Raw genomic sequence first — 20,010 nt, 5'->3', positions numbered from 1 at the left:
TGATGAATCAGCGTTCGCTGCAAGCAGGACATGGACATATGTTAACTAAAATGGGATCAAAAGTTCACAGTAAATATTGTTGCTGCAATAATTCAGACCTCATAAAGACTGGCCATATCAATGGAGTTGAACAAACATACTGAAGACTGACATTTGATTTGTGTCAGCAAAGTGACAGCTACCACCTGCTTCTGAGACACATAGCAATTGTTCTCCATTTGCTGTTCATCTTGGTTGTCCACACTTCTGTGTCACTTTCTACTGTGACTATAAGGTAGCTGGTACTGACAGCATGACAGATTCTGAAGGAGCGTCAAACTGGTCTTGAAAAGTTAACTTTGTTTCTCTCTCCACAGAAACTGCCAGATGTGCTGAGATTCTTCAGCACTTTCTGTTTTGATTTCAGCTCTCCACCATCGGCAGTAATTTTGCTTTCATTTGAGAGTTTACCAGTCAGTCTGACTCCATATATTAATGTTAATCAATTCTTACATTTACAAGAACTGAGCCAGCACAGGCACTGTGGCCTGAAAGGTCTCCTTCCGAGCTGTACCATTCTATGGATGTCTGCTCTTGCTTAGTGGCTGGTAAATGGCTGAAGGGACATGAATCATTTTTTTCCAGTGTGAGATCTGTGCCTGAGAGTGAATGTTCAAGCCCAATTACAGGAAATTTTTGCTTCTGGGCTTGCATCAACTTGAAATATTGCCAGCAAGAGATTTACACACTTCACACTAGCTTGGCTAAAACAGATAATTAAATTGAAATCTGAAAATCTCACTCTTAAAAGGCTCTGGATGCTGGGGCGGGATGGGGGGGTTGGGGGTGGTCAAGTTACATATTCAAGACAGAGATTAACACAACGTTGTTCAGCAATGGTGTCCATGGATACAGAGCAAAGACAAAAATTGTTGAGGTTTGGATCAGTTATAATCTGACTGAATGATGGAATAATCCCAGAGGGATGAATGGTTTCCTTTTCCAATGTGGAACAGCTGAAAAACTGCATTCCTGCGCTCAACCTCTGTTGTGAACAGTTTGTCTGTTTGTCTTGTCTGGGTTTAAACATAATAATTCTGCTTGTGCATATATTCCATTCTTTACATCCTTGAAGTACAACATTCTGTAAGCACTTAGGTTATATAACAGGTTTCCATCAATTTGTCAAACAGAATCTAAATGTCCTTTGTTTTTATATTTATAATAGAACTGCACAGATTCTCACAATGTATACTGGCCTTGCAGAACGTGCCTTGGCTCATTGTGATTTCTTCCAGTCTAACCCCTCCAAATAATTTCAGGAAGAAGTCAGGGAGCCAACGTGACTCTCCAACTCTCCACATGCCCCTTTGTGAAATGACTGTGCACGATTTAATGTACCTTGGCAGACGTGGATTTTTATAGGAGAGTGGTTTCAAAAGTTTACCCAGAACTGCTCATTCTATTACACGTGTGGTCTCAGCCATATATGGAAGCATGACTTTGACCCCCTTGTGATCTAGTCCTCAGGAATAAAGGCTAGCATTCCATGAGCCTTTAGTCTGCACCTGAGACCATACAAGACATCCATAACATCAGTTCCAAAAGCAAGCAGATGAAAACGTACCAAAGATCCTTGAAGATCTTTGCCCAGGAACGGGGCTTTCTCAAAAGGTTAAACATTGTTCTTGAGAGCTCAAGTTATTAATGGATGGATGGTTACCAAGTCAATTTGATCACTCTTGAGTCTGTCATTATTGTGAGATGGCAGCTGTGCCTCAGGGTAACAGTGACATTCTGGCTCACTCGGAGAGACTGATCACCTTCTTAATGTCATACATTTAAATTTTGTCCCAACAGTGTTCCTACCATGAGCTGCATAATGTAGAGAGAGGACTTTTTACAACTAACTTAATTTAAAGTTTGTTTGCCATGCAGAAGCATGAACAGAACAGATGTTCAAAGAAAAACGAGCACAAAATATGCAACATGGACAAAGAAAATAAGAAGATCCTTTCTGAACCTTTAATCCTTTTGTGGCCAGGGCAGCTCCAGCTGAATTACAAACAAGACCATCTTCAGATTTTAGCTGATTGCTGAAGAATTGTGGCCAGTGATTGATGCACTGGAGTGAGGTCAATTTATGGAATTTTGTCAGTTTTGCATCTTATGACAATATTTCACAAAGCTGACCTGTAATTTACTGCTGCACCATTCATTCGATTAGACGGCACTTCTTCGATTCCCTTAATTAGATCTTAAATGTAGCTCTGTCCATGTTTATAGAGCATCAATAATTGTGAGTAAAAATGAATCCCAGAAGAGTTGGAAAACTAAGTTTAAATTGAACAATATCAAACTATTAATGTTACTCTGCAAATCTGCATTCAATGTAGGCCAATTGCTTATTAAACAGCATGCAAAAATAAACAGTGCAATTAAGGTCACAAGGTGACACAGGAGCCAAGCCCTTGTATTCTAGTCACAGGAACCCGCTCCAGCTGTTTTCTAGATCAAGTATAATGTCACTGTATATTCCATAAGCAAGTAATATGTCAAAATGGCAAGGCTCTTTGCTTTAAATGTTTTCCCAGTTTTACGTTAGCAGCTTCCTCTTCCCTCTGTGCTAAACATTCTATGAGCAAACCCTGTGTCAAGATTGCCAATGTCATTAATCCTAGTGACTCACCCAACAAAGGAAGCAATCTTGCCTGATTCCTCAATGTGTTAAAAACATTCAATTCAATCTTTAATAAAATTAACAGATGCTGGAGAAACAAAGTAGGTCTGACAGCATTTGTAGAGAGAAAGAGAAAAAGAGTTTATGTTTCAAGTCCAATACGATTTTTCTTCAGATCTCCGCTCAGTCTTCCCTGCTTCACAATCTCAATTCAGGTCATGTTTCTCATCTGAATGAATAAATGTATTCTGTAGCTTAAGTGGATCTACTGAAACACTATATGGTACCCTAGCTATTGCCCATCTACTGGCGTTCCCTCTAATTTTCCTGTTGGCTGCACAAAACCCAAGGCCCTTGCATGGTAGCAACATTTGGAAATCATAGTCAATGCCACGAATGGCATGCCAATGCCAATCACTGTATACCATTATAACATGGCTTGTACAAACATAATCTCTTTGTTTTGTTATCTATGGGCCTAGTTATAAAGCTTAATTTAAGAATATACTTATGTTTGTAGCTTTACCTATATGCATTATCTCACAGTTCTCTGCACTAAATTGCATCTGCCCACTTTATTCATGAACCTGTTTTAAATCTTTCTGAAGCCTTTTAGACTCCACCGCATTGTTGCTCAATACACTCCATTTAGAGTCATTGTGGATCAAGAGATTATGGAAAACTACCTTTCAATATAGTAAAAAAACTACTTGAAAACTGTATGTAAATACCAAAAATAAGTGAAAGTAGTGTAGTGTAGCTGATGAATCTGCCATTTCAGCATTCATTCTTGCTCACATGAATCAGAAGGTGACTCATTTGCTTGGATTTTTCAATTGTAATGTTCTCTCTGTCATCAATAATACCTCAATTAAAATAATGTCAAAATCTAGATGATTTAGTCATAGTATGTCTGTAATCCATGTCACAAGTGAAGATGATGCATTGTCAAAGCTTTTGTCAATAAATCATGGAATAGTGAGACCAATCAGCCCATTGTGTCTGTGCCAGCTCTTTGAAAGTGTTATTCAACCAGTCCCACTCTCTTGTCTTTCCCCCTTCAATTCTAAGTCTATATCTAACTCCCTTTTGTTCTATTGAATAATCATCCACCAGCCTTTCAACAAGTGCATTCCAAATCATAATTCACTGCATTCAAAATTCTCATCTCACCTGTCTTTTAATCAAATACATTCAGTCTGTATTATCTGGGGACTGAGCTTCTGGTACTGGAAACACTTTTTCCTTATTGAATGTACAGCAACCTTCCATGATTTTGAACAACTTTTTCAAATTCCCCTTTGATCACTTCTGTTCAAAGGAGAACAATCCCAGTTTCTCTCATCTCTTCATGTCACTCAAGCAGAGATTGACATTTTTAGTAAGCTCTAGAAAGAAGCCAACAGCCTATTCAATGCTGCAATGTGATATACTTTTTGAGCAACATTGTGGAAACTTGCTCCTTTTGGTGACCAGGGTTTGTACCTCACCTTGGAGCTGATGTCCGCTCAGATAACTTGAAGTAGAATAGTGCTGTTCTCCTGACATCAGTATCCCTGACCTTGACAAGCAGAAAAATTGACAAATTTAGGGACATGGATGATTATATTCTTCTATGTATGGAGTCTTCAATCAAAAAAGTCTACCTTCTTCACTTGAAGTAAATGGCTCTTAACACTGTTCAGCATGAAGCACCATTTGCACCATTTCACCACCCAGGGACAGATCCTAGGATCCTCTTACAAAGACAGTCTCCTAATTCATGATTCATATTTCTGAATATCATCCCTTCTAATATCTGAAAATCTCCAGGGGAGGGCATCTCAATCACATGAAGGCTACTGAAAATTACTTTTCAAATCTTTGCTTCAACTGTGCCGATTTCTAGGCTGAAGAGCACATAAAAGCTGCTGTTAAAGCTTTAAGACGAGCTTCCCTGTTGTGAGGGAGTCTGTGGATGGAAGTATTGTTCAGAGTGGAGCAGATAGTTGATCACAGGAGGGTGTTCCACTGACGTTCTTTCACACGGCTAACAGTCCATGAAACTTGCCGAGGAGAAAACTGAAGTATCACAAGGTTCAGTTCCTGGCACCTGTGTGTTGCCTTGATGAATGACAGCTTCAAAAGATAAGAGAGTTCTGCACTCAGCAGCACTGAACTGGCAGAGACAAAAACCTGCTGTGAACTTAGTGAAGCTGACAGGCTACGGAGTGAGCCACTGCAGAAAGGGGTGATTAAGTCATAAAGTGAGGAGAACTTGCGCTCTGATAGTGATGCCATTAGTATAGGGGACTTCAGTGCCCAGCTAGCTGGCTGATCAGTTGCTGTTTACCTTGTGAGTGACAAGACTGTGGACTGCACTCCTACATGGTGTGGTTGAGGCAAAGAAGATTGATGGGGATGGAGAAGGGGAAACTCCTTCAGCAACAGTACGGGGATAGGAACATATGTAGATGGGGTGAAATGAAAAGGAGATAGTAGAAGGCTCATATGGAGCATGAGACTGATTGAGAACAATTAGGCCAAAAGTCCTGTTGTGTAGATTCTATGAAACTAATCCTGCCAAATTTCTTGGAGTAAACCTTAATTAAATGACGAATGATTAATGCTGACCAAAATGAGTGTGATACTGGGAGGATCATTGAAATTGAGCATCTGCTACAGCTTAAAGGGCCTGCTTACCAGCTGGGGAGACAGAGGGGAATGGACCTTCTTATTTTACAACAAGCTAAGTGGTGGTGTCATGATGATGTCCTGAAGCAAATGTTCTGGGATATGGGTACGATACTCACTATGTTGGACAGTGAATTCTGAATTCTATAAAATTCTGAAATAAAGAGCTAACCGAATATTGGCCACATAACCACTGTTGATTGTCATAGAGGTCGACAGTGTGGAATGAGGCCCTTCGGCACACCCCCTTCATGTCTGCACTGGTCGTCAAGCACCTGTCCAATTACTCTAATACAATTGTCTAGCATTTGGTTTGTAGCCTTGGTTGCTATGGCACTTCAAATGATCATCTAAATACTTTGTAATTATTAAGATGGTTCCTGCATGCACAGTCTTTCCATTCACTGCATTCAAGATATCGACTGCCTTCTAAGTGAAAAAATTCTTCCTTAAATCCCCTCAAATCATCCTGCCCTTTACCTTAAATCTATGCCCCCTGGCTATTGATCCTTCAACTCAGGGGGAGTGTTTCTTTCTATCTACCCAATCTTTGCCTCTCAAAACATTTTTCACCTCAAGCCATCTCTACTCTAAGGAAGGCAGCCCCAGTCTATCTAGTTTCTCTTTATAGCCGAATCACTCCAACCCAGGTGAATCTCTTCTGCACCTTCTCCAGTGCAAGTACATCCTTCCAATTGTGCGGTGACCAGAACTGCATGCAGCACATCAGTTGGGGCCAACTAATGTCTTATACAGCTTTATCATAACCTTCTGAGGAAGCGTGACTGGACCCGAAACGTTAACTGTTTTTTCCTTCACAGATGCTGCCAGACTTGCTGAGTTTTTCCAGCAACTTTGTTTTTGTTCCTGATTTACAGCATCCGCAGTTCTTTCGGTTTTTATTTATCATAACCTCCCTGCTCTTGCATTCAACGTCTCACTAATAAAGTATCCTTCTTAACTACTTTATTCATCTGTCCTGTTGCCTTCAAACCTTGTCAATAAATGGTTCACTCATGTCCTTTAGTGAAGGAAATCTACCATCCTCACCTGGTCTGGCCTACGTAGGGGAGGGGACGGCCTATTGGTAATGTTCTGGGGACCTGGGTTTGAATCATGCCATGGTAGATGATGGAATTTGAGTTCAATAAAAGTCTGGAATTAAGAGTCTAATGATGACCATGAATCCATTGCCAATTGTTGGGAAAAATCTCATCTGGCTCACAGATGTCCTTTAGGGAAGGGAACTGCCATCCTTACCCACATGTGACTCCAGACCCACTGAAATGTGATTCACTCTTAAGTGCCCCCTTGACAATTAAGGATGGCAATAAATGCAAGCCCAGCCAGTGACACCCACATTCCATGAACAATTCAAAGAAAAGATTCAGGATATATATGAAACTACCTCTTGCTGGTGTCAGACTAGCAAAGAGGAGTGAAAGCTTAAGAGAGGAAATATATTTTAGGTAGGTTCTTGTCTGCATTGGGTGAAGCAGATTAAAAGCAGGAAGACAAAAACATTACTTTGTTGTTAGGTGCATGGTCAGAATTGAGCTGTAATTTTAGATGTCGGCTTGCATGAGTAAATCTTGTACAGCTCTGAGCAGCTGATAATCTTGAAATTTGAAATGAGATGTGGTTGCAGTGAACAGGTTTTCTTGTTTATTATGAATTAACAACCAACCAGATGGTATTACTTTTTATTTCTTGAACTGGGATTAAAGGTCAACTCCTGGAACATTAATAACAATTCCACTATCACATGAACTCTCTGTTCCTTTCCAGCATTCAAAGTAATGTCACAGTATTGCCCTGAATCTAAACAGCCGAAATTGGATTTCTACAGTCATGTAAATGTTCCAATATCACTTTGACTGCTAAGTATTAGTTAAAATGAACCATGTTGCTTGGATGAACTACATATTCTAAAAGTTTTAAAAGAGTAAATGCAACACTTGTTGCCCATGTTTGGTTCCATATTCAATCACATTGCAATTTACCATATGGAGGTTAACCAGATTGAGGCAATCAAATCTTACATACATCCACAATTTGTGTCTTGTATATCAATAAATAGGAAAGGATTTACTCACTGACAGTCTCAGTCACAAACAGTGTGAAAAGCCCAGAATCTGGACTGTCCTGGGCTCTGTTGAATTCGATGATCTCAACTAGGATGATACTATAGTTGGTCAGATAACCCTGGGAAGAATGTGAGAACAGATCAGATTTTATTATCATATCTGTTACATCTTTAGTGCATGGTGTGGGTAGGATTGGTCTCTACTGTGATGCCCCTGTGGACAAATAGCCTCCCAAAGCTCACATATAAAGAACAATCCAGGAGAGGTGATGGCCTCGCATTATTATTGCTGGACTCTTCATCCAGAGACCCAGCTAAAGTTCTGGGGACCTGGGTTCAAATCATGCCATGGCAGATGGTGGAATTTGAATTCAATAAAAATCTGGAATTAAGAGACTAATGAGGAGCATGAATTCATTGTCGATCATTGGGAAAACCCATCTGGTTCACTAATGTCCTTCAGGAAAGGAAACTGCCTTCTTACCTGGTTTGGCTTTCATGCGACTCCAGACAGAGAGCAATGTGGTTGACTCTCAACTGCCCTCTGGGATGGGCAATAACTGCTGGCCCAGCCAGTGATGCTCTCAACCTGTGACTGAATAAAAAAAAAATGCCAAAGAGACAAAAATTTGATGCAGGGTGATGGATCAAGAATAGGGAGTTGGGATTAATTTTGGATTGCAGTAACCAACTCAGATACAACAGCCGTTAAGTTTCTGCGATCCACATATATGTCAAAAAACATTGGGAGATGATGTAATGAAAATGTAACCAGTATTAATATGTTGTTCTACCAAGAGGATGAACAGATAGTTAACATTACAATTGGTCACCGCTCCAAGATACCAAATGTTGCCCACATTGGTTCCCTAATAATATAACTGTTGTCAACAGATTTCACTTGGAGAGTAAGCAGAAGTTATTTCAGGCCAGTTTATCAGCATTTTCTTTTACAACTTGCTTCGCAGTCATTAAGTTCAGCCTGACATCCCTATACATTATAGGCAAGTAATTTGCTTTTTCCCCCAAGAAGAATCAATACAGTTTAATTTCTAAAGCAAGTCTGTCTTCATTAAACATCTTAAAACTCATTGACTTTTTGAACTCAACATTAGACTCAGAAATCTAAAGGAATGACAGCAGGGCACAAAATCACCACAAAATATTTATCAACAAAATATGACCATATTATTATCTTAAATTTCAATATACAATTTCAGTTTTGCATTTGGAAAACAATGATATAATTAACATAACAAGATTCACATTTCCATAATAGGTTTGGAAGAAAATCAAGCATTTGTCAACACCCTCTAGTGCAAAGAATAATTTGACAATATTTGCCAAGCATGTCAATTTTACCAGAAAAGCCTTGGCCACTTTTAGATCCTGATCATCACTGCCACTGAAAAGGACTGACACATTTCATAGAAGTGGGCACCGACATTCACAGTAAATTCCAAAGCTGTAAGTTTAAATACAATGAAGCCACCTGTTCCCTCCATTTCAAGTTGAGCAAGCCTTAAACCAATTAAGCATAAGGATTGCAGTGATTTCCAGATGTTTATCAGAATGGAAACTTTGCTCCATCTGCCACTAAAATTTGGAAAACACACTATCCTACATTGTTTATTTCTCAGTCACTTGGCTTGTCAATTGTTGATTCAGATCCTTCTTAAATTTAATGGCATGAACCAATTTTAAATTGCCGTAGAATTGATTGAATTCGTCTGAGAGGGGGAAATGACTGAAGGAGTCCCACTCTGTGTATATTAAGTCTTTACTTCTTCATCGATTTTTATCTTCTCCATCACTCAAATGAATTCCCTGTGAAAACAATCTCCTGAGTGCTTTCCACTTGCTTTCTTTCTTTAAATGGTAGAGTCACACACAAGGGAATCCAAACAAAAGTGAGCATCAATGTAAACTCTGATTTATTTAATTTGCTAAGGCTGGTCATAAACGTTTTAGGAGGAGAGAAATTGATTACAATCCCAAACATCACATTAATGGCTGTGTCTTATCAGCCTTCACCCTTTTTTGTTAAATTCTAAAAGCCTCAACCACATGGATCTAACATACTGGAACCTAACTATACTCTGCGGTAATGGTTAACAACAATGTGTTTTTAACAGAGATAGTAGGAACTGCAGATGCTGGAGAATCTGAGATAACAAGGTGTAGAGCTGGATGAACACAGCCGGCCAAGCAGCATCAGAGGAGCAGGAAAGCTGACATTTTGGGCCTAGACCCTTCTTCAGAAAGGTCTAATGTGTTTTTAATAGCAGATTTTGGTGACAATTCTTTATCCTTGTTTCTACCTCTTCCTTAGACATGTCTCTTATTCATTCAGCCCATTCTCACCCCTTTCTATCTTGCTCCATCAACCCTTAATCTCTTCTGTCTTCCATCCTATTAAAGACATCCCCCTTTGTGATCCAACTTCTTTGAAGGTGAATTTGAGTGCTCACCATGAATAAGGAGGGTCAGTTTTAAACACTCAGAGGTCAGAATAAATGTCTACTCACGATACCATTCATCACAAGTGTGATTGGTTGGCTGGTTTGCTGGTTTATAATGCAGAATGATGCCAACAGCATTGGTTCAATTCCTGTACTGGCTGAGGTTATCATGAAAGCTGTGCCTCCTCAACCTTGTCTCTTGTCTGAGGCCTACTGATCCTCGAGTTAAAGGCACCACCAGTAACCTCTCTCTACTGGGGGAGTGATCCTCTAGGACTATGGTGACTTCACTGAAACTACTGCTCTGCCCAGTAATGCTTTAGTACCAACAAAACTGATATTTTTATTATCTGATCCAACAATGCCAACAAAACAGCCATTATGGGGATTGTCCGTTTGGCCTAACGTCAACTCATATTATGTCCTAGAAAAAAGGAGGGATAGAAGTAGAACTACTACACCTGGACTGGCTTCAAATTCAGCTCTGTGAGGAGAAAGGATAGTAACCTGAAAATTGTACATTGCTCATCTCTAAGGCCTTTTCAAAAGAACTAACAAACAGACACTGAAATGTTCTGGAGCTGTGAAATGAATAGATGTATTAAGTTTGTGTAAGTTTCCACCATCTTTCCCCTATTGCTCAATAGTACTGTAATGCTGATCGTTTGCAGGACACCAATTGAATCAATGTTTAGTTTCTATACAGCTTGCTTCTATTCCACAGTTTCTCAGTGAATACATTGCCTCAAATAGTTTTGGTGCTGGAAACTTCAAACCTAAACAGAACATGCTTGAGATACTCAGCAGGTGTGGAGACAGAAACAGAGTTAACATTTCAAATCAGTGGTCTTTTATCAGTGTTGACTATTATTAGTCAGAGGCTGCCTGACCTACTGAGTATTTTCAAGACATTTCCCGTTGTATTGAAAATTGCTTCTCTTATCTCAAAAGAAATCTGGCAATTTCTTACCAGTGTCAATGAATGCCTGAAATAATGACACAAGATAAAACCAATGTGATGTGAAATTGTGTCATTTTCTGATGAACCAGTGGTAGTTTGTGGTGAGAAGCTCAGGATACATCACTGTATTACCATAGTGTAAAACTGACAGTGAAAAGGCGAGGTGGTCAACAGGCAATGAACTCTCAGCAATAGTATGCAGTAGCTACCATTGCCAAACGTATTAGACCAGCACACAAAGGTCACAGTCACTTTATCTTGTTGAATCTACATTATCTCCTGACGAGGGAAATGGAGATCTTGCTGTCGCTGGAATTGAATTGAATCGATTATACCATTGAAAGGGAGTTAACTCTCCATTGACATTAAAATGATGGAAGGTAACATTTACAACAGTTGCATTGCTCTGATGGTAATTTTAATGTTACTGGTGCCAGCCAAGCTGAAACACAATGAGGCTAATGACTGAGGGTGACCTGACTTGCAAATATTCCATTGCTCTGACTTTCCATCTATAGAAAGTAGCACAATGAGAATATAAAACTACTTGTAGTATAAGATGTACATTGGCTAATCCAGAATGGAAACACACAAAACTGTATGGCACTTGGAACTTTGGGTTGCAGGATTTAAATAAATGGATGATAAGAGGAGTCTAAAAACATATTGGAAGCATGCCCTGATCTCAAACCAAAAGTCCCTGCTCCCTACTCAGCAGCTCCTCCAGTGGTTACAGCAAGACCAACAACTGAGATTGCAGTTCAGCAAAGTGAAAGTATATATTTCCAACTTGTGTCACTTCTCCATCAGATTTAACTGTGTAATTTATGGAGGGTCCCTTTCCTTGTTGAAAAAACCAATTTAATTTTCAATGTATAAGGCCGTGTGAAATGCAGAATTGTCCATGGGGAGTAATGGGGGTTGAGTGAGTTGCACAGGATCGACAGCATCTACTCCAAATACAGTAAACTTGAGCTCATTTTCATTTGTCATTTGGTTTTTGCTATCATGGTAACAGAATACCATTACCAAAAAGTGATATCTCCTACACCAGACAACCTTAGCAAAAACTATTACATATGGAGAATGCCAAAGCTGCTGCATTTCTGTTCAGTGTTGCTGAACTGGCAAATGACAGACTTTGACACTCGTTGAGTCTTGGGATCTTTTCTCAGTTCACTTCTCCTTGCTGTGTGCTGATCAGCTGCATTTCTTGAACAGAATCCAGTGCATCCGGGATGTCAGCATTGCTGTCAGCTCTTTGTAATTGTTGGTAGCCACCCTCTCTCGGCAGACACATACACCATCCAGCACCTGAAAGATCCAGCAGCTCATAAGGAACAAACATTCTGAACCCATCCGGTTCATCCATGTGTTGTGATAGTATCTTCAGGTACATACAGCTCAGCACAATCCCAACAAACTGCAACAAAGAGTAATTTTCCCATTATTATACAGCTTCTGACAGCAAAGATATTTGTCATACATGAATGCTTCACAAAAATTAAACTTGATCTGACCCACATTTTGTACTTTTATCAGTTGTGTTTTTCTCTCTCTACTAATCATATTTTACTTCTCACTGCTTTTCATGCAAAAGCAACAGGAATTTAATCTCTGGTAATTTTGGATTTGTTTTTCAAAAAGAGGCGTGGAGACAAGACCTTTACCTAGCATATAATTTGCTGTTTCTTTCCACTTTGTTTTCATTCAAAACTATTCTCTCAATTCAAGTGGCATTCTTTTGCAGAATGTGAAAAAAAATGGTCTGGTATAAATGTTTCTTTCTTCTCCTCAAGCCAAGCAAGAAATTAATCATCTGTTTTCAGTTTGCAGGCTGTGCTGGTCTCACACAGCAAGCTGGACAATACAATACATCCACCCACCACTTGTACAATAGTTAAAGGAGGCAAGTCTGTAGGAGGAAAAAGCCTAACCTCTTGAAGGTCATAGTTCAAACATACACTGTTCACTATCCCAGCCCAGTTAGTGAACATATTTTCAAGTTTGCAGATATGTGCATTTATAAATAACGTGAGACAAGAAAAAGTGCTAATTCATCGTCAATCAGACTACAATCCAAATGACATATAGAGAGGAAATAATCATGACTTGGTAATATTACTGAATCACTTTTAATAGATAGAATTCTAAATGGGGAAAGGTGGAAAGTACAATATGTTCCACTCTCAGGATTAACCTTACCAACATTCATGACCTTGTCTTATTAAGTCTTCATCTCTTATGAAATCCTGTGAAGTTTTCTATCTTACTGCAATTACAACATGTGAATTCCTCTTCTCTTTTATTAAAACACTGCAAAACTTTTCAATTCCAGTGAGATATATTTATGAGCAATGATGTGATGAGCACACAAAGAAATCAGTATGAAACTATTTAATTGAATAACAATGAGAAACCACCAACATTGATTTCAGTAAATGCACGCAGAGGCTCAGCTTACTAAAGTATATGGTGGAGATGGTAAGCATGTCATGAATCAGGCTCCTTTTTAATTAAGTCAGTGCAATTCTTGTTAAACAACGAGGAAAAGTACAAAGAAAGGATAATAAAGAGTTACTCAAAGTTTTTATGATTGAAGTTTAGTCATATCATCATGTTCATTATTGGCACTTTTGACTGAAACATTGGTAAACAATGGCCAGAGATAACTGGAGGACTCTCATGTAGCTACAGGAGATTACAATTTTAGACTTGACATCTGCACTTGACGCAGAGTTAATCTGAAGTTAAGACGGCAATAAATTGCAAAGTGGTTTGATCTACAGAAGCGTAGAAACATACAAATGAAGGAGGCCTTTTAGACCATTGTGCCCATGTTGATTTTTTGAATGATTCTTTGTAGTTTATCCCAAACCAACTTTTCGATTTTACTCCTTTAAGCTTTTTAACTTCAAGTCGCTGTCCAATTCACTTTTAAAATAATTTAGCAGTCAACTTCCACTGCCTTTTCAATATTGAGGTCAAGCAACCATGGGACCAAAATTGGATGTTCTAAATTGACTAACAGCCAGAGAAATTAGGCCTGACAGAAAATTGGCCAAATTAAATTAAACAGCAGCCAGCAGCTATTGGCTACAGAGAACAATGGAAACCAAGATAAAAGAGGTGATGAAGGTTCAAGTGAAACCAGCTACACTAGCCCGAGGGCTGTGTATTGGATAAATGTCGATCAGACATTCTGGCATCTTGACTGCCTGAGTATGTGCACTTTATACCTCCCGCTATGGCAACAGTGAAGAGTGAGGGTGCAACCCCATTGGATGATTTGAATCCAGTTCATGATCCCATTGGCCAAAGGCCACTGAACATTCTGGAACAGATAAGAATACATATCTGGATGCTAGCCCATCAGATGCACCCTCAGTGAAGACTCGGCAAAGACTCACAGGGAAGACTTGCAGCAAGATGCGTGGCAGAAGACCATGCGGCATCCCAAGAAGACCCAGGAGAAGATCCACCCTGACCTCTGTGAGATCCCCTTTGTGGAAGACAGCCAGCTCTATCTCAAAGAGGAACAAAATTCCAATGGCCCAACTCATACAGGTGGATCGTTGTGGTTAATACCCTTTCCCAGAGAGATAGAGCTTGATCGAGAGTAAATACTGTAGGAATTTGGGCAATGCTCACATGGTGTTCGAATAAAGAATATTTTGTGCATGAAATCGAGTTGAATCGCAAACCAAATTCTATGTTGCTGTGAGAGATAGTAGGAACTGCAGATGCTGGAAAATCTGAGATACCAAGGTGTAGAGCTGGATGAACACAGCAGGAGCAGGGTCTAGCCCCAAAACGTCAGCCTTCCTGCTCCTATGATGCTGCTTGGCCTGCTGTGTTCATCCAGCTCTATACCTTGTTATCTCTTCTATGTTGCTGTGTCTGCCTCACTGACAAGAGGACTGGATAAAGTGTTTTAAATACACAAACTGGTCGAAGTGTCCAAAGCTCACACAACATTACAGATTCTGACAAAGTGGAAAACTGACTTGAGTGAAAATATTTCTTTAAAATATTTCTATAGGTCTAGCTTACCTTCCTACACTTTTAAATTGATAACTTCTCAATAATGACTCATTTGTCCATAGAGGAAAGCGTTTCTCGACTGATTTATCTAAACCACATTGTGAGAACCTCCTACTCTTTGCTCCAGCCAGAACTGTCCTAACCTTTTTGATCATAACTATTCATTACATCCCTGGAAACTTCTTGTAAATGCTCTCTGCACCCTTTCTGAAAGATTTATATCTTTCTTCAGAGTAATGTCCAGAACTGTCTACAATATTCCAGCTGGGGTTCTGCAAGTAACCTTTGTAATTCTAGCATTATCTTTTTGCTTTTACATTCTATTTGTCTCTTTATGAAACCCAGAAACACCTCATCAACTTATGCTGTCACTTTCAAGATTTTTCTTGAGATGATAATTTTCTGCATATTTACACTTTCAAAATCACTCTATCTGTAATATACTGTCCTTGTCACGCAAAGTCAACCACTTCACGTTTCACTGTATTGAATTTAATTCGCTGTACTTGCGCACATTTCATCCAGGCTTTACTTTCTTGAAGTTTATAACTGTCTGCTAATTTGCCAATCTTTATTTTATATGAAAACTTTGTAATGCTGCTTCATAGACCTCTGTCCAAACCATTTGTAAAACTTGGAAAAGATCAGTAGAGCCAAAACTGACCTTTGGGGAAGATCACTGCCTTTCTTTGTTTGTAAGATGCAACTTTGTATTGATGCCACCACTTTCCCCTTGGTTCCATGGGTTTTCACCTTGTGAAGAAGCCTCCTGTGTGTCACTTCGTAAAATGCCTCTAAAAATCTGCACACCCATCGACAGCACTATCTTGTTTGAGTATCTCCATGACCTCATTAAAGAACTCAATCAAATCAGTCCGATAGAACTTGCCTTTAACAAATCCTTGCCAGGCCTCAAACATACGAATTAGCAACAGAAATAAGACATACAGATCTCTGAGCCTGCTCTGCTAATCAATAAGATCAGTACAAATCAACTCAGTCTGTCCAACCTTTCCTGGTAAGACAGCCCACTTATTCCAGGTATCAGTCTAATAAACCTCCCCTGACCCACCTCCAATACATCTACATGCTTCCTGAAATAAGGAGATCAAAACTGTGCACAGCGTTCAAGATATCGTCTCACTAATGCCCTGTATAACTGAAATATAACATTCTTATTTTTATGTTCAATTCCTGTCATAATAAAGCACAATACGCCACCAACCTTCTTTATCACTTGCTGTGCCTGCACACTAAACTCCTTAATTAAGCATGTTTCCAAATGAAAAGTTCATTTCGTCCCTGATAATGATTTTCAATAACTTCCCCACAACCAATATTTGGCTGAAGGCCTATAGTCTCCCTTTCCTTAAATAGTGGCATGACATTAACAACCATCCAGCCCTCTCCATTCCTGTAATCAATGCTGATTCAAAGATTGTGATCAATGACTTTACTATTTCTATCTTTGCTTCTTTCCACCAACTTGGCTGCATTCCATCTGAACTTGGTCACTTATCAACTTTCACCATTGCTAAATTCTTTACCTCCTGCTATCTTGTCCAAAACTTCCTGTTGTTGAGGGGACCAGATGCCAATATAGACCTGTGCACACAGATACACTAGGGACTCCGTGTTAGTTAGAATATGGATAAGAGTTTTCATTGGACTCAAAATGTTAACTTTCTCCACCGATGCTGCCAGACCTGCTGAATTTCTCCAGTAATTTCTGTTGTAGTTTCAGATTTCCAACATCCATAGTTCTTATTTTATTATGGCAGAGCTTTGGTTGTATTCAAGATTATGGAGGGTGGAAGATGGAAGTCCAGGATGGAAAGCATTGGTAGAGTTGAGGCTAGAGTTAGGAATTGCATGGATGACAATCTGAGCAATATCTGCTCAAGTGTAGAGGTGGAAATGGGTGATCTCATGGAGGTGGAATTCAGAGAACTTTCCGAAGGAGACAATATGAGTTCAGAGGCAAAATTTTGGATGAAGTAAAATGCTGAGATTGTGACCAGTCTGATTCAGCCTGAGACTGTTGCAGAGGATAATTAAATGTATTTTAACACTGAGTGAGAAGTCAATCATTGACGATTGGGATTATGTCTTCATCTCTCAGCAGAAATAATATCTACAAAAAAGCCTGGCTCAACTGCAAATCCATAATTGTTGAACAAAAATGTGTCTCTGATGAAGGAAGATCTTATTTTACTGCTGCAAATCAAGGAGTGTAAGTGGGAAAACAATTTCAGCCAAGAGAGGAACGCAAAAATTTAATTGATGGCACTTCTTACAAATGCTAGGAATTGAGTATTAGTGAACCCAATAATTCTTAAAGCAATCTCAGATCACCAGAATCTGATTGGTCACTGAACGTTTTTCCCTATCACAACACATTGACAGAAATATATATAGAGTCATAGATTTGTACAACAGGGAAACAGATCCTTCAGTCCAACTCATCTGCGCTGCTCAGACATCCCAGTCCAACCTAGTGCCATTTGCCAGCATTTGGCCCATATACCTGTAAACCCTTCCTATTCATGTGCCCGTCCAGATACCTTTTAAATGTTGTAATTGTACCAGCCTCCAACACTTCCTCTGGCAGCTCATTCCATAAACGCACTACCCTCTGCATATTTGAATAAACTCTTATCTCTAAGGCATTTTTTATGGCCTCTGCACATCGGATCCATTGAAGTACTATTACTGTCCTCAATGTAGGAAGCAGAGGTGGGTAGTAGTAAGAAGTAAGGTTGAGATGAGAGTCTAGAAACCTGGGAGATTATGTTGAAATGTGTGGGAGAAGGAGAAGCTGTAAAAGGCTGTGACATTACACTTTCCTCATCTGTTGAGAAATAGAATCATTTACTAACTTATTTTGCAGCTATAAGTGCTCAGAGCCAGAGAATGTGGCTGGGAACTGGCAGTAGCTTGCTGGTCTGCCTTTATGGACAGTCTGTAACGACAGCTTGACTACCAAAACTAAAGTACATGATGATTAAAGCTCTTCTGAAGAAATCCTTATTAACAACTCAATAATTCAGCAGATTTCATTAACTTCAGATTCCATTCACCCATAAACACATTTCAAATTTATGTGGTATAGCTTGCATTGCCATTATGTCTGAACCATCACTTTTTAATTTGCTTCATTTATCTGCCAAAGACCAAATTCGTTTTGTCAATTCTAAATATTTACAGTGTTCCTTAACTGCACATGGAGAGTTGAGATTCTAATTAACACTGCTGTTTTTCTGGGAATTATTGATTTCAGGACATGCTGATAAAACATCAGGTTAAATTTCACCATGTACATATGTGGGCATCCACTGGCTCACTGCCAGTCACACCCAAATCCAACAAAGTACCTTACAAAAGTGCCCACTCACGAGAGGTGAGCCTTGGCAGTGAATGCCAGTCTGTTACTAGCTGGCAGAGGGCATGATAGTCAGGATTGCAGTATAGCAGGTGTCATGGGACAGGAATAGGGAGCAGAGCCAACAGCTTTGGAGGTCAATGCAATGCCTCAATGTAATGACTGAAATCAGTGTGCAGACCCTAGTACAGAATTAAAGCACGGGACATTACTGGTCTGCGCAGCATACCACTACAACTCAAGACCCATTCTATCTCATTTACAGGACGAAAGGGCTCTGACCTACTCTGTTGAATTCCTAAATAGCCTGATGAAGACAAGTAAGCTACCATCACAAAAGATATCTTGGTGACTTCAACTTAAGTCTCCTTGCTGTATGCTGCTCAGAATCTAGTAGAAACTGATACAGCAAGGGAGTTTTGCGAGAGAGCAGAAAGGATTCTGAAAATGACAATGCACTCTAGGACAATCTAGGCCCTGGGTGCCCTCAACATTAACTCTGGATTACATGAAATCTCATGGCATCAGTTCACAAATGGGCAAGGAAATGTTCTGCTGATTACCACCGATTAACCTCACCCCACACTACACCCACTCAGCTTGAAAATCAGCACTCCTTTATGTTGAGTATCATTTGGAAAAAGGACTGATGGGAGTAAGAACACAGAATGGGTGGGTGTTTTGTCAAGAGGGATACAGCATCATCATACTGACTGAGGAGCCAAGTCTAGGCTGGGTCAGACAAATCTGCAAGTTCCCTCCAAGTCACATTATCCCAACTTGAAACTATATCACAGTTCCTTCACTGTCACTTGGCAAAACCCGAGAGCTTCATTCCAAACAGGACAGTAGAATTAACTTCACCACACAGATTGCAGTGGTTCGAAATGGTGGCTTAACATCACACTGTTATGGGCATTTGGGAAAGGATTAGGTAATATTAATAAGCATAGTTAAATAAAGAGTTAGGGCTAATGTTTGCAGCTTGTCCTGTCTAAATTATCCTACTGTTTCAGACACAGCTCTCAAATTGTCAATTTGTGTCTTGTGATTTTAGATGCTCAGACATGAGATCTGATGCACAAATTGAGTGAAATGAGAAATTACATTAGCATACTATTTAAAAATTCTTGTCACCCTGAGCTATATACTTAGCAGTTGTTTGACAGTCCAATAATTAACTTGGAATCACAGAGATTCACAAAATTATTTTAGAAACAAAGACTGAAATTGCTGGAAAAACACCACAGGTCCGGCAGCATTTGTGGACAGAAAGCAGAGTTAATGTTTCGGATCCAGTGACCCTTCTTCAGAACTGATTGTTGCTGAGAAAAGGTTAGTGTATATGCAAAAGAGGGGTAGGGGAAGGGGATAGAAGGAGGGGAATAGAGGAGCTGAAGCCCAGAGAGAGAGAAAAACAGTTGGACAGACAAAGCAATAGGTAAAGGTCAGCCTTAGAGAACGAATAGCTGCTAATGGCTGACAATAGCTGACAATGGGTTGTTTGTGTAATAGCAGACCATGTGATAACAAGGCCTGATATGTGGAGAGAGATAGTAGGAACTGCAGATGCTGGAAAACCCGAGACAACAAGGTGTAGAGCTGGATGAATACAGCAGGCCAAGCAGCATCATAGGAGCAGGAAGGCTGACGTTTCGGGTCTAGACCCTTCATGGTTAGGACAAGGACATAGGAGAATGTGTCTCAAGCCCTAAAATTATTGAACTTGATATTGAGTCCAGA

The 20,010-nt window shown here is 39.7% G+C and overlaps 1 protein-coding gene across 1 annotated transcript in view; it reads right to left on the bottom strand.

Moving 5' to 3' along the window:
- Positions 1–8,570: 8,570 nt before the first annotated feature.
- The window catches only part of zgc:110329 (uncharacterized protein LOC550500 homolog), a 147,103-nt gene continuing 135,663 nt past the window's right edge, over positions 8,571–20,010 (bottom strand). The window contains exon 9 of the mRNA XM_048618678.1: positions 8,571–12,264. Coding sequence (XP_048474635.1) covers positions 12,013–12,264 — 252 coding nt within the window. The 3' untranslated portion in view covers positions 8,571–12,012. The remainder of the gene's footprint in view (positions 12,265–20,010) is intronic.

This window comes from Rhincodon typus, chromosome 40 (genome assembly GCF_021869965.1).
Source record: "Rhincodon typus isolate 14 chromosome 40, sRhiTyp1.1, whole genome shotgun sequence".
In the NCBI taxonomy this organism is placed as follows: domain Eukaryota; kingdom Metazoa; phylum Chordata; class Chondrichthyes; order Orectolobiformes; family Rhincodontidae; genus Rhincodon; species Rhincodon typus.
This window is presented reverse-complemented; position numbering and strand designations above follow the sequence as displayed.